Source organism: Tauraco erythrolophus, chromosome 25 (genome assembly GCF_009769465.1).
Source record: "Tauraco erythrolophus isolate bTauEry1 chromosome 25, bTauEry1.pri, whole genome shotgun sequence".
NCBI classification, from domain to species: Eukaryota; Metazoa; Chordata; class Aves; order Musophagiformes; family Musophagidae; genus Tauraco; species Tauraco erythrolophus.
The window spans coordinates 4,924,888-4,950,997 of NC_141489.1; the positions used below are offsets into that span (position 1 = coordinate 4,924,888).

At 60.1% G+C, this 26,110-nt stretch overlaps 4 protein-coding genes across 4 annotated transcripts; 1 reads left to right on the top strand and 3 right to left on the bottom strand.

Moving 5' to 3' along the window:
• Positions 1–1,610: 1,610 nt before the first annotated feature.
• Positions 1,611–3,265, bottom strand: LOC147526965 (uncharacterized). The gene is made up of 3 exons (XM_086626763.1): positions 3,193–3,265; positions 2,624–2,695; positions 1,611–1,951 (listed from the first exon to the last, which is right to left on the bottom strand). The coding sequence occupies exons 1-3, from the start codon at positions 3,229–3,231 to the stop codon at positions 1,712–1,714; spliced, it is 351 nt and encodes a 116-aa protein (XP_086482889.1). The 5' UTR covers positions 3,232–3,265; the 3' UTR covers positions 1,611–1,711.
• A 776-nt stretch (positions 3,266–4,041) lies between these two features.
• On the top strand, positions 4,042–10,558 carry FTSJ3 (FtsJ RNA 2'-O-methyltransferase 3). The gene is made up of 21 exons (XM_086626461.1): positions 4,042–4,108; positions 4,203–4,308; positions 4,507–4,553; positions 4,738–4,817; positions 4,967–5,066; positions 5,231–5,425; positions 5,505–5,620; positions 6,160–6,264; positions 6,498–6,598; positions 6,671–6,751; positions 6,841–6,996; positions 7,362–7,497; positions 7,606–7,814; positions 7,934–8,054; positions 8,152–8,245; positions 8,502–8,661; positions 8,765–8,841; positions 9,010–9,112; positions 9,240–9,423; positions 9,520–9,614; positions 9,893–10,558. Exons 1-21 carry the CDS (start codon positions 4,042–4,044, stop codon positions 10,080–10,082), a joined length of 2,523 nt encoding a protein of 840 aa, XP_086482587.1. The 3' UTR covers positions 10,083–10,558.
• Positions 10,559–13,484: 2,926 nt separating this feature from the next.
• On the bottom strand, positions 13,485–17,654 carry LOC104377959 (1-acyl-sn-glycerol-3-phosphate acyltransferase alpha-like). Its single transcript, XM_009984854.1, has 6 exons — positions 17,470–17,654; positions 14,882–15,015; positions 14,399–14,574; positions 14,197–14,292; positions 13,928–14,000; positions 13,485–13,726 (listed from the first exon to the last, which is right to left on the bottom strand). The coding sequence occupies exons 1-6, from the start codon at positions 17,652–17,654 to the stop codon at positions 13,485–13,487; spliced, it is 906 nt and encodes a 301-aa protein (XP_009983156.1).
• Positions 17,655–20,640: 2,986 nt separating this feature from the next.
• LOC104377958 (proline-rich protein 29-like) lies at positions 20,641–24,372 on the bottom strand. The gene is made up of 6 exons (XM_086626720.1): positions 24,295–24,372; positions 23,722–23,848; positions 21,854–21,972; positions 21,035–21,210; positions 20,842–20,912; positions 20,641–20,672 (listed from the first exon to the last, which is right to left on the bottom strand). The coding sequence occupies exons 1-6, from the start codon at positions 24,370–24,372 to the stop codon at positions 20,641–20,643; spliced, it is 603 nt and encodes a 200-aa protein (XP_086482846.1).
• Positions 24,373–26,110: the final 1,738 nt, after the last annotated feature.

The window sequence follows — 26,110 nt, forward strand, 5'->3', positions numbered from 1 at the left end:
CGCACGGTGACCCCTCCCCTGCAAGCTCCGCCCCCGCACAGTGACTCCGCCCCCTGCAAGTTCCGCCCCCGCACAGTGACTCCGCCCCCTGCAAGCTCCGCCCCCGCACAGTGACTCCGCCCCCTGCAAGCTCCGCCCCCGCACAGTGACTCCGCCCCCTGCAAGCTCCGCCCCCGCACAGTGGCCCCTCCCCTACAAGCTCCGCCCCCGCACAGTGATTCCTCCCCTGCAAGCTCCGCCCCCCGCGCCGTGGCCCCGCCCCCGGCAGAGCCCTGGACACGCCCCCCGCGCAAAGGCTCCGCCCCTAGACACGACCCCGCCTCCCCGAGGCGGCGCAGACGCCCGTGCGGGCAGGTGGGTGTGCAAGCGCGTGCGTGCGTGTGCAACGGGCGCGTGCGTGCGGCTGTGCAGCTGGGGGCACGCGGGTGTGCGCGTGCATGGGTGGGAATGCATGTGCCTTTGCGTGTGCACACACGAGTGTGCACGTGTGCATCTGTGCGAGCATGCCGGCGTGCATGCACATGGGTCTGAGCACGTGGGCGTGCAGACGTGGGGGTGTGAAGGTGTGCTTGCGTGTGTGAAGGCACGTGTGTTCACAGACATGAGTGTGCAAGCACAGGGGTGTGCATGCAGACATGTGCATGCACACGTGCACATGAGGTGTGCACATGTGCAGGCACAAAGGCCTGCACGGTTGCACGAGCAGCGGGTGCGTGTGCAAATGTGGGTGTGAATGCACACACGTGCAGGGGCACACAGGTTCACACATGAAGCGTGTGCATGCACACACGTGCAGGGCACGCAGGTTCACACATGAAGCATGTGCATGCACACGCACACAGGTTCACACGTGAAGCACGTGCATGCACACGCACACAGGTTCACACGTGAAGCACGTGCATGCACACGCATGCAGGGGCACACAGGTTCACACGTGAAGCACATGCATGCACACACGTGTGCGGGCAGGCGGCTCCGTGCTGGCACAGGACGCGGCAGGGGGCGCACAGCCGCCTCTCCCCACCCCGCGCTGCCTCTGCGGCTCCTGGTGGGGGTGAGCCAGGAAAAAAATCTCATTCCGTTTGCTGTCACGTGGCGTCTGATTCCCATCCCGCAGTACTGGTGTCACTGGTGTACCCCCAGCGGTGGCGGGGGTCCAGGAGGTGACAGCTGTGCGGAGGGGGGACCCCTGGGAAGCGGCAGGAGCCCCGTGTTGGCACCCCGTCCCGATGTGGTGCAAGCAGGAAGGCAGCCAAACGCGCGGCCATTTGTCCACTCCCCCTCCCCAGTGGGATGGGGGAGAAGAATCGGAAAAACAAGGTAAAATTGATGGGTTGGGATAAAACCAGTTTAATAGGTCAGGAAAGGACAGGAAAACAATAGAACATCCCAAATAAGCGCTGCACAATGCAGCTGCTCACCACCTGGCACCCAATGCCCAGCCAGCTCCCAAGCCTCCCAGCTAACTTCCCCCCCGCTACACACGGAGTATAACGGGATACGGTACGGAACAGCCCTTCGGATCAGCTGTCCTGGCTCTGCCCCTGCCCAGCTCCTTGTGCCCCTCCTCCCGGCAGGGCGGGCAAAGCTGAGAATTCCCTGATTTCCAGGGACCAAGTCCCACTTCCCAGCGACCCAACACCAGAGCGTTGCCAACGTCACTCCCGCACTAAACCCAAACGCAGTGCGACACCAGCTGCTAGGGAGAAAATTACCTCCATCCCAGTCGAAACCAGGACAACCGGCTGCAGGCACCACCCCCCGACCCCCTGCCCACAACAGAGGAACAGCGCTTGTCGCCGTGGCCAGGAGCCACCAGCCCAGCAGGCAGGACCGGCCCCAGAGCCCAGGGGGAGGAAGATGAGGGGACCCAGGACGTACCCTTGGCGTTCAACTCGTTCCTCTGCACCTGCAGGTGCCGCAGGTTCTGGCTCTTCTCGTTCACGATGAGCTGCTTGGAGAAAAGCTTTGCTGGCACCTCAGCGCCCTGTGCAGCAGCCCAGCGTGGGCACCAGCACGACGGCCTGTGTCTTGGCACAGGGACCTGGAGGGGACAGCTCTGCCCAGCAGGATGTGGGCAGCCAAATCCCACTGCCAAGGGCTGCACAACATCTCCCACGCACTCAGCAGCGCTGCCAGCTCGTAGGACTCAGAGCCATCTTGGAGCCATCTCAATGGCTTTAAGCTGAAAGAGGGGCGATTTCCATTAGATCTAAGGAAGAAATTCTTCCCTCTGAGGGTGCTGAGGCACTGGAGCAGGTTGCCCAGAGAAGCTGTGGCTGCCCCATCCCTGGAAGTGTTCAAGGCCAGGTTGGATGAGGCTTTGAGCAACCTGGTGTAGTAGAAGGTGTCCCTGCCCATGGCAAGGGGGTTGGCACTGGATGATCTTGAAGGTCCCTCCCCAACCCAAACCATTCTGTGATTCTGTGACTCCATGATCTCATACATCCCACCACCCAAAAGTTGGGTCCTGCTTGTAGATGCCACCCTGGAGCAGTAATTCCCCCCGAACAGGGCACTGCAGCGCAGAGAGGGCTCTGGGTGCTCTCGGGCACAGGGCTACGGCAGCGCCTCCCCGGGACAGCCCGGCCGGGCGCCTCCCGCGCAGCCGGGACAGACGCACCTGCAGCTCCTCGATCTTGGACAGGTAGTACTGCCGGAGCCCGCTGCCGCCCTTCCCGTCATCCATCTCCATCTGCGGGACAGCGGGGCTCAGCAGCGCCGGCCACGGCCCCGGCGGCTCCCGTTCCGCCCGCAGCCTCCGCAACCGTCTCGACCCTCAGCCAGGCTCCGCGCCGACCCTTTCGTCGCCATTTCCCGCTCCGACCTCCCCGCGCCAGGCCCCGGGGCGCCGCTTTCCCTCCCTTCCCCCCGGGCCGGTGCCCAACAACGGCCCCAAAGCGCCGGTTCCCCGCGGGTCTCTCGGTGCCCTCCCGAATAGCCCTTCCCCCGCCCGGAGCCTCGTCCCATGTCCCATATCCCACATTCAATATCCCGTATCCCATATCCCGTATCCCGTATCCCCCATCCCTCAGGCGCCGCCCCCGCCCCCCGGCAGGCCGAGGCGAGCCCCGCCGAGTTACGGCGCCCGCCGGGCCCCGCCCAGACCCGCTCCCGGCAGAGCCCCGCGGCAGCGCGGCGCGACCCGCGCACCCCCCGGCGGCAGCCGCAGCCCCTCCGGCGCGGCCGCACCTGCTCGGGCCCGTCCACCGCCATCTTCTCCGCCGGCATCAGACCGCGGCGCCGCTCCTGCCGGCACTAAAGATGGCCGCCTCCCTCCTTCCGCTACCCGCCCCGGCGCGCCGGGCGTGATGGCGTCACTTCCTCTCCTCGGCGCGACGCGCGTCGAACCCCCCCTCGGCGCGAAGCCGCGGAGAGCGCACGCGAGTGGAAATGCGCATGCGTCAAAGTGGCTCGGCCGAGTGGCGGCCTTGCCGCCATGTTGGTGCGGTCAAACGTGGCTTCTCCGTATTATGAAGCACCGCGGGGACACGGAGAGGCCATAGACGTGTCCCTGACGGGACTCGTTATCTTTCCTCATCCTTCCGCCAGCGGTAGCCCGCCCGGCCCCGGCGGCGTCCATGCGCCACTCCCAAGATGGCGGCATGGGCGAGCGGAAGAGGAAGGCGCGCTGCTCGCGCGGGGGACGCCGGGAAGGTGGTGCGGGCACGCGGCGGCAGCGGGACCGGGAGCCGAACCGGGATCAGGATCGGGATCGGGATCGGGTGTGTGTGCGCGCGCCGGGGGCAGGTATGCGGCTGCGGTTCGGGCGGGGGAGCGGCGGGAGCCGCGTGTCGGGGCTGAGGGGGCCCCGGGCCGGGGCGGGCCCGTGGGCACCGGGGGGACACGGGGCCGGGATGTGCCCTGCGTGGGGGACACGGGCCCGAGGCGGGCTGGGGCAGCGCTGAGGGGCCGCCGGGGGAGGCGGCGGGGGCTCCCCGGGCCGGTTCGCCCCGCGCTCACGGTGCCCGTTTCCCCCAGGACCGCGCCGGCGGCTGACAGCGGGTCCCGACCCCGCGGAGGACCCCGCCCGCCCCCACCATGGGCAAGAAAAGCAAACTGGGCAAGAGCCGGAGGGACAAGTTCTACCACCTGGCCAAGGAGACGGGTGAGCGGCGTGCTGGCGCGGCGGGGCGGGGCGACGGCCACCCCGGTGACCCGTAGGCCCGGTAAACCGTAATCCGGGGCTCTGTCTCTCGCAGGCTTTCGCTCCCGCTCTTCCTTCAAGCTTCTCCAGCTCAATAGGAAGTTCCAGTTCCTGCAGAAGGCGCGGGCGCTGCTGGATCTGTGCGCAGCCCCTGGCGGGTGGTGAGTGGTGCCAGGGCCCCCGGGCACAGCCCGGTGCTGCCGGCTGCCCTGAGACCTCACTGTGAAGTGTCTTTTGTGCCACAATCTCAGTCTCTGTCCTCAATGCCCAAGCTGATCCCAGACCTCCGGCAGCACAATTTAAGGCTGAGGGCTCTCCTGGGATCCTGCTGTTTCTTTGATTCTTTCTGTTCTTTCCAGGCTGCAGGTGGCTTCCAAATTCATGCCGGTTTCCAGCTTGATCATCGGTGAGTGATGGGACCTGGCAGGGCTGGGCTGGGGGCAGGGACCCCCACCACAGTGCCAGGAAGGGAGTCCTGGATTGGGGATCATGGTAACAGGAAAGGGTGGGTGGGGAGAAGCCATGTGGGATGGGATGGAGCCCAGTTTTGAGGTGTTGCAGTGTTCATATCTCTTCCTTCCTTACCCCAGGGGTGGATTTGGTCCCCATCAAGCCAATTCCCAACGTGGTGACGCTGCAGGAGGACATCACCACTGAGAAGTGCCGCCAGGTAAGAACTTGTTTGCCCTGCTCCTCGTGTCACGTGCCAGTCTCGTAGGACCGTGGCAGGGGGCTGAGCCGAGCTGACGTGGGTGGGGGTGCTGCCTGTTGGTTCTTGCAGAGGGGTTAGTGGGACTAACGTCTGCCTCCATCCCTCAGGCCCTGCGCAAGGAGCTGCAGACGTGGAAGGTGGACGTAGTGCTGAACGACGGAGCGCCCAATGTGGGAGCTAGCTGGGTGCACGATGCCTATTCCCAAGGTGGGGCCCACCTGGGGCTGGCACGTGGCCTGGCACAGTCTGGAAGGGGGGTACAAGGGCAGGCACATCTCGTATCCCAGCAGGGCAGGGTGGCAGTGGTGTGCACTGTGGGACAGGGAGCTCGGTGATGGGATGGTGATGACTGCTTTTCTTCCCTTCTCCAGCCAACCTGACCCTCATGGCCCTGAAACTGGCCTGCGAATTCCTTTGCAAAGGCGGCTGGTTCATCACCAAGGTTTTTCGTTCGCGGGACTACCAGCCGCTCCTCTGGATCTTCCAGCAGTTCTTCCACAAGGTCCAGGCCACCAAGCCCCAAGCCTCCCGCAACGAGTCTGCTGAGATCTTCGTGGTGTGCCAGGGTGAGTAGGCGGGGGGACCTGCAGCTGCTGGGATGGGGCTGGGAGAAGCCTGCTGATGTCTCCGATTCCTCCATCCTAGGTTATCAGGCTCCAGACAAAATCGACAGCAAGTTCTTTGACCCAAAATATGCTTTCAAGGAGGTGGAGGTTCAGGCTAAGTCTGTTAGCGAGCTGGTCAGCAAAAAGAAGCCAAAGGTATGAGATTGCTTTGCTGGGCAGCAAACGCAGAATAGAGAGGCTGGATGTTGGGGTCAAAGTGATTGTAATAAGCAAAGTTGCTCGAAACGAAAGATCTGGGGATACAAAGTGGTGGAAGAGCCAGTTTTAGGGAAGTTTACAGCTTTAGGAGGAGGTGTAGTGAGGGGAAAGCGGTTAAGAGGTGGTGAGGCTGGGGATGGATTGGTAAAATCCTCCCTACAGTGGCTGGCTGCTGGGTTTGTGTGTCTGCGAGGTGTCTTTAGGACACAGGACAGTAAAGGCCATGTGGCCCCAGCTAGGCATGGAACTGACACAAACCTCTGTCACTGTCACCTCCCTGAGTCTGAGGAGGGACTGGGAGATGCCACGGAGCTGGCAGGTTGTGACTGGTAACCTGTGCTCATCCCTAAGTCATGTGGGCATGTTAGGTGGACACTGCAGCAGCACACGAGTCCTGTGACATCATTCATCCTTTAGGGATGGTAGAAACTGCTTTTGTGCCCTGCTGCAGCTCACACAGCTCCTTCCTTCTGCAGGCAGAAGGCTATGCAGATGGCGACACAACCCTCTACCACCGCTTCACGCTGATGGACTTCCTCAAGGCTCCCAATCCCGTGGACTTCCTCTCCAAGGCCAACGAGGTGAGTGCCTGAAGCAAGGGGGACCTTGGTGGCCATGGAGATGGCCCCAGGAGCACAGAGCAATGTAAAGAGAGATCCAGGCACCCTAGCAATGGCCCCATTCCAGTTCTTGTGGAGAGGAGGCAGGGCAGGAGCCTACCTGGAGTTTAGCCAGTTGTTCTCCTTGTATTTGAATATTCTTACCAAAGAAAGTGCCTTGACATACTCAATTAATTTCCCTCTTCTCTATCCAGATCACACTGGGGGACGGTGAGCTGGAGAATCACAGTTCCACCACGGAGGAGCTACGTCAGTGCTGCAAGGACATCCGTGTGCTGGGGCGCAAAGAGCTCAGGTACTGGAGGGGGACTGGGACAGGACGTTACCTACCTGACGGGTGTCTCTAACCGCCTGCCTTCCCGCACAGAGCCCTGCTGAACTGGAGGACGAAGTTGCGGCGTTTCTTGGCCAAAAAGCTGAAAGAGCAGGCGAAGGAGCTGGATATCAAGTAGGAATGACAGGGCTGCCCCGGAGCACCAGTGCGGTGGGATGGGCCTGCCATCAAGAGAGATGGTCTGAGCTCCTTCCTTTTGGCAGCTTGAGCTCTGGTGAAGAGGAGGAAAGCAAAGAGGAGGAGAAGGAGAAGACGACGTCGGCAAGATCCACAGCTGATGAGGTGGTGAAGGAGGAAGAGGAGGAGGTAGAGCAGGCATTGGCAGAGATGAAGGCCAAGGAGCTGGCAGAGTTAAAGAGGTACAAAGAGCTCAGATGAGGAGAGATGGGGTAGCACCAGGCCAGCAGAGCACAGCAGGACTCTAGCCATGGGGACAGAGAGGGTCAGAGCCTGTCCCTCTGTGGACAGTGGGTGGGGTTTGTGGGTCTGGGGTCCTCAGGGTCATCTGCTGCACCAGGCAGGTGAAGTGGCTGTTCCAAGCTGGTGCAGGCCCGCTTTTTCCCCCAGGGTTGGGAACCCCTCACAGAGGGATGACAGTGCTGCTGGGTCCCCAGTCCTGGGGGAGATCTGGCACTGATGTGGCAGTGGATGAGCTACTGGGATGTGTGTGTGTGAGGAGTGGAAAGGAATGAGTGTAGCGTCATTCCTTTGCCTCCTTCTCCAGAAAGAAGAAGAAGATTCTGAAGGAACAGCGGAAGCAGCGTGAGCGTGTGGAGCTGAAGATGGACCTCCCTGGTGTCTCCATTGCGGATGATGGTGACACCAGCATGTTCTCCCTCCGGACTATCCACAGGACCCCGGTGTGTGGGACAGGGGGAGGCCAGGCTCCCAGAGCCGTCAGGGCTGGGCCAGCAGCAGGCACATGGCTGACAGACTGTAGTTTGTGACTCGTCCTGCTTGTGTTGCAGCTGCTGAACGAGGTGACCCGGGGGGACATGGCATCGGCAGATGCCCTCCTGGAGATAGAACCTGGGGAGGATGATATTTATGTCTCAGATCATGAAGCAGAGGACGATGATGTGTCCCTGGCCAGTGATCTAGACCCAGAGGAGCTGGTTGAGATAGAGGCCCGTCAGCGCCGGCTGGAGCGGGAAAGGCGAGAGCAGGGTGAAAAGAGGTGAGAGCCAGGAGAAGCCTCCCTGGGGCAGGGACTTCCTTTGCAGCAGCTCTGGAGTCCGGCAGTGCACACACCCCATCCTGGCTGGGGGACACTGATCCTGCTGCTGTTTGTCACAGGATGAAGTTTCAGCAGAAGGAAGAGGAGGAGGAAGGGCAGGAAGAGGAGAATCCACTGCTGGTGCCCCTGGAGGAGAAGTCGGTGCTGGAGGAACGGCAGACCAGCCTGTGGTTCGGGAAGGTGAGTCCCACTGAGACAGAAATGACAGGGCAGCCTCGGCCCCAGCAGCTCCCACGTCTGCCCTGTGTCCCCTGACCTGCTGCCCCCCAATCCCCAGGACGCCTTTGCCGGCATCGAGGACGACGCGGATGAGGACCTGGAGCTGGGGCAGTCGCAGATGTTGGCTGAGAGACAGCGCGAGTCTCAGAGAGGTTAGTGGGGGGCTGCATCACTGGAGGGGGGACAGAGGGACAGCTCCATGGCCTGGTCTGGGGCACTGGATCCAAACCACAGTATGGATGCTGTTCTGTGCAGGACTGGAGATCTCCAGAGGTTGCTTCCAGCCTGTATCATTACATAGTTAACGAGCTAGAGTTTGCATAGCGTTAATGAGCTGGGTCTCTAGAGGAATGGTCTGCAGTGGGGTCTGCCTCAACCCTTTCTCACCCAGTGGTTCCTGTTCCCCAGAGAAAGCAACAAGGAAAGAGCAGAAGAAGAAGGAGAAAGCTCCTCCTCCAGAGGAAGCTACAGCTGAGCCCTTGCCTGCCGCAGACACAGGACCCGACACTGGTAAAGAGCAGGATGAGCAGAGCAGCGACGACGACAGCAGCAGCAGCGACGACGAGAGGTGAGGGCTGAGAGGGGGGCAGTCTGGATGTTCTCCCCCAGCTCCGCAGTCTTGGAGAGCAGGGAGGTGAAGACCCCAGCCCTGACCGCTCTTCTCTCCCCAGGCCGCCGTCACCAGTGGGCAGGAAGCGGGGCCGTGTTGAGCCATGTGGCTTCGAGGTGGTGCCCATTGAGAACCCAGGTGAGCGGGGGATTCTGTCTGGACCCCTGTGTGCCCAGTGAGTCCCTCTTTAGGGGCAGGAGGCAAGGTCAGACCATGCTTCTCTGGGCTGGCAGGGCTGCTTGCTGCTCCCCGGCTCTCGGGCTGCTTGCAGATGGGCCAAGCTTTTAATCTGTCTGTATGCTGCAGTGAAAAGAGCCCGTGTGCTGGACGCAGAGGGCCTGGCACTCGGCTCCGTCATCGCCACCTCCAGAAAGGCCCGGCGGGACCTGATCGATGACTCCTTCAACAGGTACCTGCAGCTGTGGCTGCTGGAGCAGCGTTCAGTCTCCCAACAGGAGACAGGCCATGGGGGCGGCAGATGGATCGATGTGGGGACCCCATGTCCTGCTCACAACTCACCCAAGTCCCCCTGCCAGGTATTCCTTCAACGAGGACGAGGGAGAGCTGCCGGAGTGGTTCACAGAGGAGGAGAAGTACCACCGGCGCAAGCAGATACCAGTGGACCGGCAGACGGTTGAGGCGTATCGGCAGCGCTGGCGTGAAATCAACGCCCGCCCCATCAAGAAGGTGGCAGAGGCCAAGGCCCGCAAGAAGCGGCGGGTGAGTGGAGCTGTGGACCTGAAGCCCTGTTCCCCCTGCCAGGTGCTGTGTCCCCCCTGCAATCCCCCTTGTCCCTCACCCTCGCTGTCCCCACAGATGCTGAAGAAGATGGAGCAGATGAAGAAGAAAGCGGAGGCCGTGGTGAGCACGGTGGATATCTCGGAGAGGGAGAAGGTGGCCCAGCTGCGGCGGTGAGTGGTGAAGATGGGATCTGGATCCTTCGTGCCATGCTGGGCTGGATTGCAGGGACAGCTTCTGCGCGTAACCCAGCAGGGCTGGCGAGGGCTAGGCTAGATCCGGGTGTAGGCTGAGGGGTGGGAGAGCACCAAGGGAGCCCTGTCTTGGGGCACAGAGGCCCAGTGGAGCAGTGGGACCCAGTTTTGGCTTTTGGATACGTCCCAAAGCCAAACTGCTGGAGCGGGGCTGGGGTCCTGGGGTCACAGCCTCACCTTTTCCTCTTCTCCTCTAGCATCTACAAGAAGGCTGGGCTGGCCAAGGAGAAGCGGCAGGTCACCTACTTGGTGGCTAAGAAAGGCGTGGGACCCCGGGTACGCCGTCCTCCTGGCGTCAAGGGCCAGTTCAAGGTGGTCGACAGCCGCCTGAAGAAGGACGTGAGGGCTCAGAAGCGCAAAGAACAGAAGAAAAAACGTCACAAGTGATGGGGGACCAGCTCCATCCTCAGCGAGGGACTCGGCTTGGGGCACGGCGCAGGGCTGGCTCCTGTCCTCTCACCACGGCCTCGGGAGCAGCCACCTTGCCCTCCTGCTCTCTCCCGTCGTGGGGACAGGGCTGTGACTTAGCCACACGTTCCTGTTAGTGCCTTGATGTGACATTGCCTCCTGTCCTCCGGTGAGGCAGGGAGGGTTTATGTGACCTCAGGATTAGAGCATCGACCCCCTTCCCGTGCTCCCTGTGTGGCCACATCTCCAGGTCTTTCACCGTTGCTGGCTCTGCTGGGAGACTCTTGCACTGTGGAGGTGGCCCAAGCATCTGGGCCAGCCCTCGCTGTCCCCAGAGAGGTTGTGGCTCCCTGGGCCGTGTTTGTCACCAAAGTCGCAGGACGGTGGGTGCTGAACTTGAGGCAGGCAGGTGTCGGTGGTCTGCACAGGGTAATTAAACCCTGGTCTGAAAGTGCCCCAGGATGTAACCTGCATCTTGACAAGGTGGGGGGCCTGTGCTGTGAGCTGCCAGGTCCCTTCGTGCACTTTTTGGTAGAGGAACGTAGGGTGGATGGGGTCTGTTCACCTCTGCTAACACCTGGGGGAGCCCACCTGCCTCCGCCTGCCTCCTTTATCTCTGGCAAAGGAGTGGAACAGCAGCTGATTCGTCCACCTTCCCTGCTCCAACACCCACCCTGCCCTCTCCAGGTGCTGGACCCTGCAAGTTTAAGAAAACAAAGACCAAGAGAAAGTAACGCGTTTGAGCAAATGTATTTATTTAGACGGAGCAGGGGCTGGGGGGACTGCAGCTTCTGTCACCGAGTGCCTGAAGCTGTTTTGATGGGACTGGGGAGGTGTCCCCACGTCCCTCTTGGTGGCAGTGGCGCTGTGTTAGTGCTAGGGAGGGGGTCGGGTTAGCACCATGACTCACAGGGAGAGCCAAATGGGGTGAGTGGTGGTGGGGACCTGCTGGGGAAGGGACAGTTGGTCTGACAAGGGAGGAGGTCTTGGTCCCGTCCTTAAGTGCGGTGGGGAATGGAGAGGCCAGACCTGGTGCCCTGGAGCTCTCTCAGGGTGGTAGGAGGGGGACATACTGCGGTATCCCTGGAAAGCCACCGCTCGGCTGCTCAACCAAAGTCAGTATCTGTGGCAGGGGCTCGTGGAGTAGGTCTCTGCCTGTGGGTCTGCGAAAGCCCCTGGGCTGTGGCTCCATCAGGTCGTGGTGGGGTTGGAGCTGAGCTACAGGGAGCTGCAGCACCAGAGTGAGCTGTGCCATGATGGTGGTGCTGTGAGGGTCTCTGGGCCACGTTCTGCCCCCGTGGACAGCCAGGGCCAGGGGGGCTGTGTCTGGTTGACAACCTTGAAGACTCAACTCAACCTGCATGTCCTCGGAGGCAGCAGAGGTTTTGCCCTGCCGTCGTGCTCAGAGCAGCCTTGGCATCACCTCTCTGGAAGGATAATTACCACCCCCCACAGGGCTGGATTCGCTGAGCTCCAGCCTGTCTACAGCAGCTGGAGTTGGCAATGGGATCACAGAATGGTTTGGGCTGGAAGGGAACTTCAAGGCCATCCAGTGCCAACCCCCCTGCCATGGGCAGGGACAACCTTCCACTACACCAGGTTGCCCAAAGCCTCATCCAACCTGGCCTGAACACTGCCAGGGATGGGGCAGCCACAGCTTCTCTGGGCAACCTGTGCCAGTGCCTCACCACCCTCAGAGGGAAGAATTTCTTCCTTAGATCCCATGGAAATCTCCCCTCTTTCAGTTTAAAGCCATTGCCCCGTGTCCTGTCACTACATGCCCTTGTCCAAAGTCCCTCTCCAGCTTTCTTGTAGCCCCTTTAGGTACTGGAAGGTGCTGGAAGGTCTCCCCGGAGCCTTCTCTTCTCCAGGCTGAACAGCCCCAACTCTCAGCCTGTCTCCAGAGCAGAGGTGCTCCAGCCCTCGCATCATCTTGGTGGCCTCCTCTGGCCCCGCTCCAACAGCTCCATGTCCTTCTGATGTTGGGGACCCCAGAGCTGAACGCAGCACTGCAGGGGGGTCTCAGGAGAGCAGAGCAGAGGGGCAGAATCCCCTCCCTCGCCCTGCTGCCCACGCTGCTTTGGATGCAGCCCAGGGCACGGTTGGCTTTCTGGGCTGCCAGCGCACGGTGCCGGCTCATGGTGAGCTTCTCATCACCCAACACCCCCAAGTCCCTCTCCTCAGGGCTGCTCTCAATCCATTCCCTGCCCAGCCTGTGTTTGTTTTTCCTCCCTAACAAGCCAGCCGCTCCCGAGAGGGGGAACGATGCCAAACGGAGCGCTGCGCCCTTGTTTGCCCATGGTTTGCACAGCTTATCTGAAGACCAGGGACAAGCTCATGGTGCGTTTCTCCCTGTCCTGCTGTCACCCTGGGGTGGCTGGCACAGGAGCTGCACAGCTGAGGAGCCAGCAGGTGCCCAAAGCCCTGCGTGGCTGCAGGAACAGGTCGGGGGAGATGGTAGCTGGTGGATGGGTCCAGTGGTGGATGGGGAGATCCCTCCTTCTCCAAATGAGCGTAATCCAGGCACCTTTACCCTGTGAAGATTTCGGGCTTTAATGGATGCTCTTCCTGTGCCCTCACTGCTTGTCCCCAGGGCAGGGAGAGGTCCATCTCAGGGGCAGACCTAGTCCACCCTGGTGTAACTCTCACCCCGCCATGTGTTCCTCACCCTGTCCAGCACCTCACCCCATGCAGAAGCTGTGGTGTCCGTAGGGATGCTCCACGTGCAGCGATGCGCAGCTCTGCGTGGCCGTAAGGAGATGGATCCCCTCCCAGTGCTCCCCTCGGCCCCTGAGGCACAAGCAGGACTCTGTGCACACACCCCACCACGTATGGACTGTTTAATCTTGTGTTCTTGGTGCTGAGCTACGCAACAAGGGTGCTCTTCCCGCGTGGCAATACCCCCCTGGACCTCCTGTCCCCCCTTCAAGCCACGTGCTGGGCTCTGGACCCTTCCCCAAAGCCGGCTGCATCCGAACAGCGTTGCCTGCTTGCAGGAACCTCTGGAAGAGGCAAACCCACAGGTGAACCCCCCACGAGCCACACCATCAGGGGTGGAAAACGGTGAACCCCCAGCCCTGCCAGACTCCAGAGCCAGACCTAGCGCCAGGTTTGGGGGAGACAGGCACTGCCCTGGGGAGGGGGGGCACAGTCGCAGCAGAAAGGGTTTCTGGGGGCACCTTGCCCTGTTTTCAGGGTGCTGCCTGCTCCCCGTCCCGCACTGCTCTGCTTCCCCTTGCACCAGGGCACCATCCCGCTCTCGCAGGCTGCCGGGGCGGTGGCAGGTCTGGAGGGCACATCTGCAGGTGATGAGGGGACAGCGTGGTCCAGCCTCTGGCTGTGCCACCTGCCTTACGTCCCCAAGGGCTTCGGTCCTGCTGCCTAATCGCTGGTCCTGGTTGCGTCCTCCTGGCGCTGCGGGGTGCCCGCCCCCCTGCCAGCACCAGCCTCCGCACGGCGCGGGAGTGGAGGCTGCTCAGCCCACTGGTCCCCACGATGATTTGAGGACATCTCGGTGAAGGCATCAGCCATGGTCTGACGGACACTCTCTGTCAGTTCAGGGACATCCTGTGGGCTCAGGCCCTGGGTTTCTACCCTGGGGAGGACTCGGATGGTGCACGTCCCTGGAGAGAGAAAGGACAAGTCTAACCAGTCCCTTTGTTAGGCACAAAGCCACCAGGAACCAGGTCTTTCCACCAGCATCCTCCACCACCAGCTGCTTCCCCACGTCTTCATGTCCCACAAAGGGACCTCCAAGCCCCACATGCCCCATCTCCACCCCCAGTCCTGCCTTCCAGCAATGGGGCTTCTTGCCCATCGCTTACCAGAGGTGAATTTCTTATCCTTGGAGCTGAAGAAGTCCCAGTACGGAGAGATCACGATGGGGAAAATGGGAACCTGTAGGAGACGGAGGGTCAGGGGTGTCCCCAGATGGGACTCCAGCTCCTGCCATTCCCCAGGCTTCAGCAGGTCCCCATCTCCTGCACAACAGGATCTCTGTCCTTGGGGTCTGCAGACCCCAAAAGACTCTCATGTCCCCCACCCCGCTGCCCCCGGGTGCACACCCACCCCACCCCGTCAAGGGTGGCCGTACCTGAGCCTGCACGGCCAAGTGGAAAGCCCCGCGCTTGAAGGGCAGCATGGATTTGTCCTGATTCCTGGTGCCTTCAGGGAAAATCCACACTTGGAGCTGCACGGGAGAGGGACAGACGTGAGCATGGACCCCAAGCGGAGCACCCGCTGTGCCCCATCAGTGTTTGCCCCCCATCTCCCCACTGCTGCCAGCCCCTGCTCACGTTTTCACGCCGCATGGTCCTGGCCGTCTGGGAGATGACATCGATGGCATCTTCTCTTTTGTGGCGGTCAATGAAGATGATGCCACTGAGCCAGCAGGCCCACCCCACGGTGCCCATGTACATCAGCTCCTTCTTGGCGATGGGCACACAGCGGTCAGGAATGACCTCCACCATGCCTGGAGGAGGGATGGGAGAGAGAAAAGGATCCGTCCCTGCCCCGTGACACCCAGAATCAGCCAGCTCCATGGCTGTAGTGACCTGACATCATCTTCCATTGTCCCAACCCTCTCCCTGCAGCACACCCATAGCCCTCAGCTCCCATCCCACCAGCTCTTCTGGCATATGTCTACCACACCACCCTGTACAAATCCTGGTGCTGGCCTCACTGGGACACCCCAGGGTGAGCCTGGTCCACCCCTGCAGCACCCCAAAGGCTGCCCATGCAGTGATGAGCACCCCCCCCCCTCTCCTCTTTGCACATACCCATGAGGTCAAGGGAAGCTTGGTGGTTGCAAACTATCACACAGGGCTCCTTGATGTTCAGATGCTCAGAGCCCCACACCTGCATCTTGATGCCGTAGAAGCGTTTGAGGGGCAGGATGGCAGCACGCAGGAGCCTAGGGCAAAGGAACACACGTGGAGAGCAGATCGACACCATGTGGGGCTCCTTGATTTTTCCCAGCTCTTCTTCAGGGAGGAAGGTGCAGGATGGGCCAGACTAAATCTGGTCTACAAGAGCAAATAGCACGTCCCAGGGTGGATCTGTCTTTAGCCTCGGTGACGCTTAGCTTTTCTAAGCCCGTTTGTAGCCTTCGTGGCTCAGAGCTGACCTTGTATCCATCCCAAGGTGAGACCAGCTGCCGTCTCAGTAGCACAATGTCTACAAGGGAGCTGCTGATGAAGAAGAGCAGCCAGCACAAGTTGGTAGGAGGAAAAAAAAAAAACAACAGGCTTTTTGATGTCCAGGGATGATGGGAAAGCAAGAAGAGAAGGGATGGGATGTCTGCCTACAGCCAAGGTGCAAACCATCACATCCTGATGAGGACAACCACCTCTGGCAGGTGAGCTTCACCCATGTGCACAGCTGGGAAACCCAGACCCCAGGCTGACAGCCTGTGCTGCAGATACCTAAAGCCAGTGGAGCTGGATCACAGCTGAGAGGCGCTGAGCTGTAGGTGGACAAGCACCCAAGGTGGACGTGCAGAGGAACGGCCTTGAGATGGACCGATCTACAGGGATGCAGATGTCTCCAACGACTTTATCCCTGCCAAAGGGCAGCGCTGGAGACACCAAGCTTTGTGCTGCAGGTGGAGGGGGAAGGGAAAACCAACTTGGATGGATTCCTTAGAGGAAATCACAAAGAATAGCTTCACTGCAGAAGAGATGGAGGTTTCATCTGTGCAGATGGAAGAGGGAACAAGGAAGAGTGGTGTCACCATCCTGTGAGGGTTGGGCATCAGGACAGCAGTGCTGATGAAGGGTGATGCTCAGTATGAGAACAATGAGAGGAATGGAGGGAGGATGGAGCAATGGGGATTGCAGCACCCGCAGTGGAGATAAAACGCTGGTGCACTTTTGGTGTTGCAATGGGGCACTCACCAACTTGCAGTGTGAAGAGCACCCATGCCAGGGTCCACATGGACCAGGTTGCCCAGAGAAGTTGTGGCTGCCCCATCTCTCAAAGCGTTCAAGGCCAGGTTGGATGAGGCTTTGGGCAACCTGGTGTAGTGGAGGGTGTCCCTGCCCGTGGCAGGGGGGTTGGAACTGGATGATCCTTGAGGTCCCTTCCAACCCAAACCATTCCATGATTCTATGTGTGGCAGCAACTGGTCCCACAGGGGACAGGACTGTCAGTGAGAACTCAGCACCAGATAGGGATGAGAACAAGTTTGGGAGGAGACAGTAGAGACAGGCACAGAGGGGGAGGGAGGCACGATGCTTAGAGGGTCTGTTGTATCAGGAGACCACCCATCCCTTGGGGGACGCAGGCTCGGAGATCCCTGTGTCTGCAGAGAAGGAAGACACTAATGGCAATGCCTCAAAGCCAGGAATAATGACGGGAATGTGCTCCAAGCCGGAGGCTTTGGGATTTGGAGGATCGGAGCTGGGCGTGGGGCTCAGGTGGAGGATGGCTGCGAGGCGTCAGTGGGACAAGATGAGGCAGCGCGAGTCACCGCCGCGTCACGCTGGGTATCTCCACCGAGCCGGAAGCCTTTACGCCGGGGCTCGGAGCGACGCCGGACACATGAGAGCAAGGATGAGAGGCTACACCACAGATGGATAACATCAAACCTCTGACCACGCTTCTGCTGGGGGCCCAAAGTCCATCAGCACAAACACGTGATGGCGTCAGCTCGGTGAATACCAGGAGCTCAGACGTTTTCCACTCACATAATTACATCCCTTCCGGTATGCCATCACGGCCAGGAATCCAGTAACAAAGATTGCAACACCCTTGAAAGCAGCCAGCCCTTCCTCTCGTGTTGCACAGCGATGTTATCTCGGCTGCCACCACCCCCCAGCACAGCTGACAGCACCAGCGCACGACTCGCCGGGACATGACTGCGCCACGCGTGACATCCGATGGCACCGACGCATCCCAAAATCTCTCTGCCAAAGCTCCTGCTGAGCAAAAACCCGGCTGCGCTGCCAGGGGTGGGCACGCATTTGTGTCCCGCTAATGGTTTTTACCTCCAACCATTGCCAAAACCCCCCATCGCCCACCCAACTGATGACCCCAACGTTGCGATGGCCAAGAATGATCCCTTTTATGCTGCTTCATCCTCCAGGGACCACCAGTCCCAACCCAGCTGGCCGCCTCCATCATGGCATAACCCTCCCTGGGCATGGCCAGCACCTCTTTGCCAAACCACAAGATGCAGATGCACCCTTCGTTGCCACGTGGACATGACCACAGCCATGGCCCCAGGGCTCAACCACTGGCCGTAACGTGTCTGTGAGTATGCCCAGAGCGGGACAGAGCATGTGTCCACAAGATCACACAAGCTCCTCCATCTCAGCCAAGCCTCAGCAATCTCCACACCAGAAGCACATCCCCATGCCGTACTCACTTCATATTTTCCACGGAACGTCCCCGAAGAGCTGCGAAGGGGGACAGGATGGTGGCCATGGCCAGGATCCAGCAGTTGAAGAAGGCCATCTTGCAGAAGTAGTGGAAGGTGGCATTGTACTGGTAAAGCAGCAGGGCTACCAAGGGGAGGAGAAGTAGCCCGTGGAGTAGGACTACCTCCATCATGCTGCCCTGGTGGGAGGGTGTTGGGGAGCTCAGCCCGCGTCCCCAGGAGCAGGGCGAGTGGAGCAGGGGATGCCGAGGAGCGTGGCAGGTGAATCAGGTATATGAGTGGAGCAGTGTGTGGGCGTCTGGGGCTGGTCCAGGAGGAGATGCTGTGTATCTCATCCTGTATGGAGGCTTGAGGATGGACTGGCTCAGACGGGCTACCCCACCAAGGGTGGAGAGCAGTGGTGAGTCAACGCCGGGGACCCGGAGTTACCTAAGGTGTCCCTGCTGATCAGTGCCCTCCTGGGCTGTTCAAAGCCATTGCAGTGCCTCCAACTTGACATGATCAGATCTGCTGCCCATAACAGTGTCCGTGCTCTGGGCACCTCTCCTGTCCACAGGGACCCCATCCCTGGGAAAGGGGGATCTCAACTGGTAGGGACAGCGGGAGTGGGTTCTGGTCCATGCCTGTCATCCTGGCAAAGCTCATCGCAGATCCCTGGTGGCATCGCAGCTGATCCCCAAACCTCACCCTGCAGAGGATCAAACTGTTGGACATCATCTCCCCACCTGGGTCTGCAGCAGGCACATGGTGCCAGCCCTCCCCAACCCTCTGCTCCCCCCAGTTTGGGCTGCAGGAGCCCCTCTGCCCTTCCCCTCCCATGCCCCAGCATCTGTCACCAAGGTCCAAGCGATGCCACAGAGGTCTGAGCCCTTCCACCCCCCCAGGGCCGATGGCGATACCAGCCCTCACCCAGTTGGCAGTCAGGGGCTGCGTTGCGTTAGGTGTTCCCATGGTGCAATTAGCCACCCAGGGCTGTAATTAGCCTCTCTTGCTGCTGCGCCGCTCTCCCACCGGGTGCACGGGATCCAGGCCAGCTCCGCGTTACCCTGCGGAAACTCTGGTCTTGCTTTTAAAAAGCAAGTGCTTGTCATGGCGGGGATGCCTCCAGCCTGGACTCAGCCACCAGCAGCATCTCCCAGACTGGCTGGGCCATGTCCCAGGCCCTGGCAGGCACATCCGTGTGCTGCTGCCCAGCACCATCGATTCATCTCCATCCCTCAGGGCAGGAGCTGGTGAGCGGAGACCTCTGCTCCTGCCTTCCCGTAACAGCCCACCGGGGCTCCGGGATGAACGGTCCCGTGGTACGACGCTGGGGAGAGGCACCGCATCGCCTCGGTCAAACGCAACAGCCTGGCCCCTCGTCTGACACCACCCATCTTCAGCCAAACCGCCCTCCATCTCCCGGCTCCGTTCCCCTCCATGCGCACGGCTGCCCTTTCCACCTTCTCTGTCTCTGCTGACGTGGGTACCAGCCGATGCCTTTGGGCTCTCCACGCCGTCAGCTGAAGGGTGCCCTGGTTCAACCAGAGAGAGCTCCAGGGGTTACTTCCACTGTGGCTTTCGCAATCCCGATTGCTTCATCCTCCCTCCATTCCTGTCGTTATTCTCGTGTTCCAGCTGAGATGGAGCCAGCTGGCACCCGCACTGCCTGCCCACCCCATCCCCGGGCGACTCCTCTTCTCCTCCTTCCCTCTCCATCTATACGGGCATGGAAACCTTTGTGCACCAGCCAGGTTTCTCCATCAACCTCAGCTCAACTTTTGGGTGGTCTTCACTTCTGCTCTTGCTGCTCTACCCAGCCAGTGTCTGAGCCCCTCGGGGTGCTCCAGGCTGAAGGAGATGGTCCTTCACACCACAATCCAATGTGGCCCTACTGCTCCACACCAAGAACCTTCTTCTCCAGCTTCAGCAGGAGCTGGGTTGAGCTTTGCTGCAGGGGAAGACCTGCCTGTGCCAGAGCACAGCTCAGTCCTGGGCCCAGGGAGGACGAACCCACCTTTCCATAAGGACCCCAGAAGAGTAACGGGGCAGTTCCTCATGCCCAGGAGGGGATTTAAGGTGCAACTGCCTGGGCACCATCTTTCTGCACGCTCTGAGCTCCAGATGACCACCCACCCTGAAGTCTCCTGCTAGGAACTCTGCTCTTAAGGCAAAGCCTCCTGATGACTGGCCCGTTAACCCCACTGGGGTCAGAGCAGGGCTGTCACTCCTAAAAGGGGTTGGGGAGGTAGCAGAGGCAGGGGAGAGCTTCCAGCACCCAAAATGCACTGCCCCCACTCTTTTTTTAATGGTAGGCAGAGGGGACACCAAATCTTGGGGAACCCCACACTACATCACCTCTTCAGGCTGCTGCCCTGACCACATCCCTACCCCCCCAAAACAAGCTGCAGGCCAGATCCTGCTGACATCAGTGGGCTCCATGGGGCTGTCAGATCCAGCCCTCCCTGTGCCAAGAGCATCCCACTCTGCTTCCCCACACCCACATCAGGCACTGATATACCCCCCCAGCCAGGTGCAAGAAGCTCATGCCCACCCCTTGCCCCCTCAGCTTGGAGGGACCCCTACGCTCAGGCACGATTCCAGCAGCCTGAGTAATCACAGATGCTTAATTAGCGACAGCAGGGCACTTTCTTAACAAAGCAAATTAATTAGAGGCAATCGAGATTTGAAGGGACTAATGAAGACCAGGACCACCTGGGCTGGCATTGCCTGTCTCCCACCACCACTACCACCACCCATCCATGAGGGCACGGCACAGCTCGTACCGTAGAGTCCCCATGACCGTTGTCCAGCCAGGATTGGGATGTCACCAATAATACGCCAGGGATAAGTCCTCTGCAGTGGGTGGAGATAAAACCTGTCTCTGTTTGGGGTCACGTTGTCACTGGGGGTTTGATGACTGGCTTTGTGATCACCCTCTTGCTTTGAGGTGACTCCCAGAGAAGAACCCAACATGCCCAGCAAAATGCACATGCATTTTGCTGGGCACGTTGGCTTCTTCTCTGGGAATCACCCCGAAATAATGCACACGTTGGCTTCTTCTCCACGAGCCAACCCAAAATTATGGGTATTATGGAGCAGCCGTGCTCTGCACCTGCAGGATCTTCTGGGGTCGAGGGGTGGGATGTGGAGGAGAAACCATCTTGGGAAGTGTGGAGCTCACAGCCTTCCCTCCATCATGTCATAGTACTCTGTGGAGAGATGGAGGATGTGTAAGGACCCAACCCAAGGACTTAATGGATGGAGGGAGCGGGGAGGGCTCAGCCCTTGGCCAGGATCTCCTGGATATGTGGGGGAGGTTGATGCATGCTTGAGGGCATGATGTCCCCCATTGAGGGACATGGGGTGAACGTGACTTGCCTGATGCCGGCAGGACGTTGGGTCCCACGGTCCCCGTGGCGCTGGGGGGTGGAGGGGGGGGTACTGTGCTGCTGGAGAGGAGAAAGGACAGAAGTTACTCTTCATGTCCCAGCTTGGGCTGAAGGTCCTGTGACACCAGGGGCTGTGGGGGACACCACGCCGGGTGGCACAAAGCAGCACCCTCATTACTCACACCTCCTCATCCTCAGCTAACAAGCCTGTGCCCAGGTACCGCACGGCTGCCGGTCCCCGATCCTGCACCAGGACTGGCCACGCCAGGACGGGAGCAGGACCGGGGTAGGGGATGTAGTGATGGTGGAAAACCACAGCCTCCTCTTCCTCTCCAGTCTGCGAAGACATTGCCGTCACCTGCGGGGAGGCATAAAAAATCTGTTTGATCCAGCCGCTGGGATGCACCAGGATGATGAACTGGTGAGCACTGGGCGGGCAGCGTGGGAGGGTGCGTGCCCAGACATGCCAACCAAGAAAGCAGCATTTGTTTCCCCCCACGAAGATGAAGGGTTTCATATGATTTTGGTTCAAGATGGACTTTTAAATTAAAGCCTTGGCAGAGTCGTCCTGCCTAATGACTAGCACTTGGCATCGTGGCTCGGCTGCCACAGCCCAACGCTGTGCCCTGCCTGCGCCGAACCACGCAGGGAGGGTCCTGGCTCATCCCAGCCGGGCTATAAATCACCTCCCAGCAGCCCGGATGCGATCGGTGCTGGCAGAGCTGGGGGTCAAACCACCACAAAGAGCCTCAAAACCCCAAGGGGCTGCAAAACCTGGAGTGAGATGGGTGGAGACCACCCAGCTTCTGCACCCAGAGGGGTTCCCATGCTGTGATGAAGCAGGACATGGACATCTTGTTCTCCCGAGCAGCTCTGGAAAGGTCCCTTTGCCCACCTCTTTGATCCTTCTGGTCCTTTTCGGTCCTTCTGTCCCTCTTTGGTCCTTCTGGTCCTCTTTGTTCCTGTGGTCCCTTTGCCCATCCAGCATCCCTGAGCCTTACCTGGGCAGTGGCTGGGGACGGCCCGAACCCAAAGGACATCAGCGCCGATACAGCCAGGCTGTTCATCACCACCTGGTGCATTTGGGAATTTTGAATCATCATCAACTCGATTAAATCTGCTGGAGAGTAAAAAGGGGCCTCTGAGTCAGAGAGAGACCAGAGCGAGGGCACGAGAAACACACCTGGGCTCGTCCCTGTGCCCGAGCGGTGGGAGCTAAGCCAGACCCCCACCCCCACCCCAATTTGGAAGGCCCATGTGGCACTTAAAAATTATTTTGCTTGGATAAAGCTTTAAAATAGCCGCATTTCAGACTTTTCTTATTTGCAAATGTGATTAAACATCTGGTCTGGCTTGCTGAAGGCTGCTCACAAAAGGTGATTAGTGGTGCTGGAGGCATCATCAGACTTTCCGCCCATTCGGAGGAGAATTGCTGCGGTCCTGGCAGCGCTCAGTGCCTTGGCAAAGCCTCTGCCTTGGCACCAGGCGGCAGAGCCAGTGTCCCGGGGGTGGCACTGCGTGGGGAGCGCACCAGGGTCGGCTCCGTTTCACACCACGTCGCCTACGGGGGAAACTCCAAAACCTCCCCAGGGAGGCAGGAGCTGGGGCTGGACCGTGGGGGCTGCTCCCATCTCCATTCCCTGGAGCAAGCACCTCCAAAGCTGGGTCCAGGAGAGGAGCAGGATGGGGATGCCCGGTGCCACCCCCACCCCTGCCTGGCTCTGCACTGGTCCCAGAGCGGCTGTGCCCGTACAAATTGGTGTCCCAGTCCCCTTGGCTGGGTGCCCAGGCCACGGGATGGCTACTGAGGGCAACCCTGCTGCAGGGGAAGCACCGTGTCTGGCTCTGCCTCCCCGTTAAAACATCCCCATTTGCCACAGGCGTGAAGTTCCCCTGTGAAATGCCTGTAAACTCACCCGAGGGGCTGCCTCCGAGATCCCGCTGCCCTCGTGCACGAGACCTGTGAGCCCCTGCTAGCTGGAGCCTGGATAAAAAAGGGTTTGGACCTCCCTGTGCCTCATGTGCCGGATCCCAAAACACTTTCCCGGCTGTGGGGCCGGGCTCCCAGGGCACCCAGGAGGCAGCCAACCCTCCAGCAAGGAGCATTGCAACACAACGCGGGACGTGGCCGGAGCTGGAGGCACAAGGATGGAGGGGGCCAGCAGCCAGGCATTGAACCGGGAGAAGAAAGCCGGCGAAGGGCTGGCAAATCTCAATGGATCCCACCCATCCCACTGGAAACACAGCCAGCCCCCCCCCCCGTGGGGCTGTGCGGGGCCAGGCTGGGCTCTCCGTTGGCTTCCCAGAACAATTTTCAGCATTCCCTTTCCTCCATGTGTTTTTAAAGGCAGCTCAACCTTCCCCCCATCCCTGCCACGCTGCACGGCGTCGCCCACAGCGTGTCCCAGGGACCACAAGCCCCCCGTCACCTCCGCTGTCTGCTCCCCCAGCCCAGATTGCCGGATCCAGGGTTGCACAAGGTTGGGTGAAGCCCCTCTGGACCGTCAGTCTTTGCTCCTGCCAGCACACCCCACTGGCTCTGGGGTTGGCGTGTGCCCCACTCCTGTTGCCCCCTGGCGTGGCCAAAGAGCCCATCCCCATGTGAAATGGAGTTTTGGAGAACAAAGACAGGTGGATTTCAAAAAACAGCCCCAAACTATTCCCTGGGAGCATCCTGGTGTGGCCAAAGCCAACCCAGACTTCAAGATTGGTAAAACCACCAAAAATCACATCCAACAGGGCAAAGCAGCCGTCGAAGCACGGTGTGGCCACCCCTGAGTGCCCCTCATCCTGAAAAGCCTGGAAAAAGGAAGAGGGCGAAGTTAAGCTAGTTTTAACGCTGACCTCTACGACGTCTACTGTCACGCACCTCCCCGGACGTGTTGGGGTCCAGTGGGGGGGACTGGGGCAGCCACAGTCCCGGGAAGCTGCTGGAGGATCATCACCGGCTGGTGGGCCACCGGCACGGCCCCGTGGGGAGATCGCCGGGGTTGGAGCTGGAAGGCAGGAGGGGAAGGAAAAGCCCAGAGGTCTCCAAGTCATCATTTAATTTAGTGCCCTGTTGGTGCGGCAGCTGGGGAGGAGAGGGGAGAGGAGGTGGTGGCGGGGAGGAGGGCAACGCTGGCCCCACGGGGAGCGGGGACAGGGGCTGCGGCGGAGGAGGTGGCTGCCACTGACCCCTCTCTTTCCCGGGGCAATTCCATGAATTGCACACCTGGCAAATCCCAAGCCCTGGTGGACACGTCCCCGTGCAGGAGTGCCCTTCCTCGGGGTCTGCAGGGAGCAGGGAGGCATTTGCTTTGCTGCCCCAGACCCCAGCGCCCACCCAGACCCCTGACCCCAGCCCTTTTCTCCTCCCTCCCCATCCCATTCTTCCCCGTCTACCCTCCTGAGCCCTGGCTATCCCGTAAATCCAGAGGCAGAACTCCTTTCCAGAGCTTACCCCGTGCGGGATGATGTAGGTCCCTGCTGGGGGATCCCTGCAGACCCCATGGGGGTCCCCCGCTGCCCCCACCTCCATGGCCTGGGCTGGCACGTGGGCGATGGGGCGAGCAGAGCTGCGGTGAGCAGCAGGACTCGTTGCTATAGCTGCTGCAGCTAAACAAACCCTCCCCGGAGCTTTGGCCAACGGAGAAGCATCCCTGGGCTGGTTTTTCCTGCTGGGTATCCCCAGGAAAACCACCCCCACCACGAAAGGCTGGGGGATGGGGATGGCTCATGCCACGGCTTGTGGATTTGGGAGCTTGCTGGTTTTCCAGCCTGCTTCCAGGTCACCTCCTCAGGAAATGGGTAAGCGAGGATGGGGCTGGTGGGATGCGCCTGCCCACCAGAGCATCCCACTCCTCACCATGCCACCTCTTCGACTGGGACTTACTGAAAGGGCCTTTCAAGCGCTGGTGGAAGCTGGAGGGACCAGGAGGCAGCTTAAGCATGTCCCTGCGGGGCTGAGCCGTGTCACCTGTGCCTGGGGTGGGGATCCGGGACCTCAGAGCAAACCTGGCAAGATGCTTTTGCGGGGAGCATTGGGAGATGGGTCTGGGTAAGAGTTTGGGATAGCTTCAGGTGTCAGGCTGAGATTGGATCTACAAGGCTCCGTGGTGCCTGCTGGAGACATTCCTGTGTACCACAGGTTTGGGGAACTCCACTGGTGGAGGGAAAAGGTCCTTCCACCCCATGGGATGTTCCGGTGCAGATCCCCCCATGCACAACCAAGGCATGGCAGCCCAGGACGTCGCTCAGCTCCGCCGGTGCCACCTGAGGTCTGGTCCCCAGGATGCCCGTGACACATCGCTGGGTCCCCGGGCTCCGGCTCCCAGCCTCATGGACCACTTCTCCAGGGATGCAATGACCAGCCACTGCATGCCCCCATGGACACTCAGGCAAGGCGTAGCACGAGCACGAATGGATCGCACCAGAGCCTGGCTCCAACCCTAAGGAAGAAATTCTTCCCTCTGAGGGTGCTGAGGCACTGGCACAGGTTGCCCAGAGAAGCTGTGGCTGCCCCATCCCTGGAAGTGTTCAAGGCCAGGTTGGATGAGGCTTTGAGCAACCTGATGTAGTGGAAGGTGTCCCTGCCCATGGCAGGGGGATTGGAACTGGAGGATCTTGAAGGTCCCTTCCAACCCAAACCATTCTGTGATTCTATGATCTCAGGGAAACACTGCGGCTGGGAACGGTGCGTCTGCACAAAATATTTAAGCTCCAGCAAACCCACTGCAATGAAAAACCGCTTTCTCGTCCAAAACAGCCCAACTTCTCACTGACCTCAGGTATCTTTCCTCCACCTCCATCAGCTGCGTTTCCCCAGACTGCTCTTCTGGGAGATTATTTCCATCAATATTACATCCAAAATCCACCATCCACCAATAACGCAAATCTGGGAACTTTCCCAGGAACTCAGCCAGCCCTGCTCACCAAGCAGGAACAGAAAACTCCAAAAACTCTTGTTCTGCCCCAAAATGGCTCCAGAGACACCCCCAGATGCCAGGGGAGGAGCTCTGCGAGGCCGGCTGCCTTCGCCCCCACCCGTTGGCTCCAGTCGAGCTATTTTCCGCTTGATTAGATTTTACTCTATGTTCCTAATTTCTCCAAGCCCCTGCGGATTGTTTCTGTGCCTTTTGTTGTAACTCCCAAATTCCCATTATTTGCACATTTAATTACTGTGCTGATTACTCCCTGCTTCTGGCAGAGCCTGCCTTGCTCTGAGCAGAGCCCTGGTGTCCGTCTTGCTGGTGCTAATATTGTTCTTGTCTGTAAGA

Excerpts from the sequence above, each read along its gene's own strand:
- LOC104377958 (XM_086626720.1), bottom strand. The coding sequence starts at position 24,372 with ATGGAGGTGGGGGCAGCGGGGGACCCCCATGGGGTCTGCAGGGATCCC. Across the intron at positions 23,849-24,294 it reads CCTACATCATCCCGCACGGG|CTCCAACCCCGGCGATCTCC; the intron begins GTAAGCTCTGGA and ends CCTGCCTTCCAG. Across the intron at positions 21,211-21,853 it reads CGTCCCCAGCCACTGCCCAG|GTGACGGCAATGTCTTCGCA; the intron begins GTAAGGCTCAGG and ends GCCTCCCCGCAG.
- LOC104377959 (XM_009984854.1), bottom strand. The coding sequence starts at position 17,654 with ATGATGGAGGTAGTCCTACTCCACGGGCTACTTCTCCTCCCCTTGGTA. Across the intron at positions 14,001-14,196 it reads ACTTGGCCGTGCAGGCTCAG|GTTCCCATTTTCCCCATCGT; the intron begins GTACGGCCACCC and ends CGTCTCCTACAG. Across the intron at positions 13,727-13,927 it reads GGATAAGAAATTCACCTCTG|GGACGTGCACCATCCGAGTC; the intron begins GTAAGCGATGGG and ends TTCTCTCTCCAG.
- FTSJ3 (XM_086626461.1), top strand. The coding sequence starts at position 4,042 with ATGGGCAAGAAAAGCAAACTGGGCAAGAGCCGGAGGGACAAGTTCTAC. Across the intron at positions 4,554-4,737 it reads GGTTTCCAGCTTGATCATCG|GGGTGGATTTGGTCCCCATC; the intron begins GTGAGTGATGGG and ends TCCTTACCCCAG. Across the intron at positions 6,265-6,497 it reads TCCTCTCCAAGGCCAACGAG|ATCACACTGGGGGACGGTGA; the intron begins GTGAGTGCCTGA and ends TTCTCTATCCAG.
- LOC147526965 (XM_086626763.1), bottom strand. The coding sequence starts at position 3,231 with ATGCCGGCGGAGAAGATGGCGGTGGACGGGCCCGAGCAG. Across the intron at positions 2,696-3,192 it reads CGGTGGACGGGCCCGAGCAG|ATGGAGATGGATGACGGGAA; the intron begins GTGCGGCCGCGC and ends GCTGTCCCGCAG. Across the intron at positions 1,952-2,623 it reads CCAAGATCGAGGAGCTGCAG|CTCATCGTGAACGAGAAGAG; the intron begins GTGCGTCTGTCC and ends TTCTCCAAGCAG.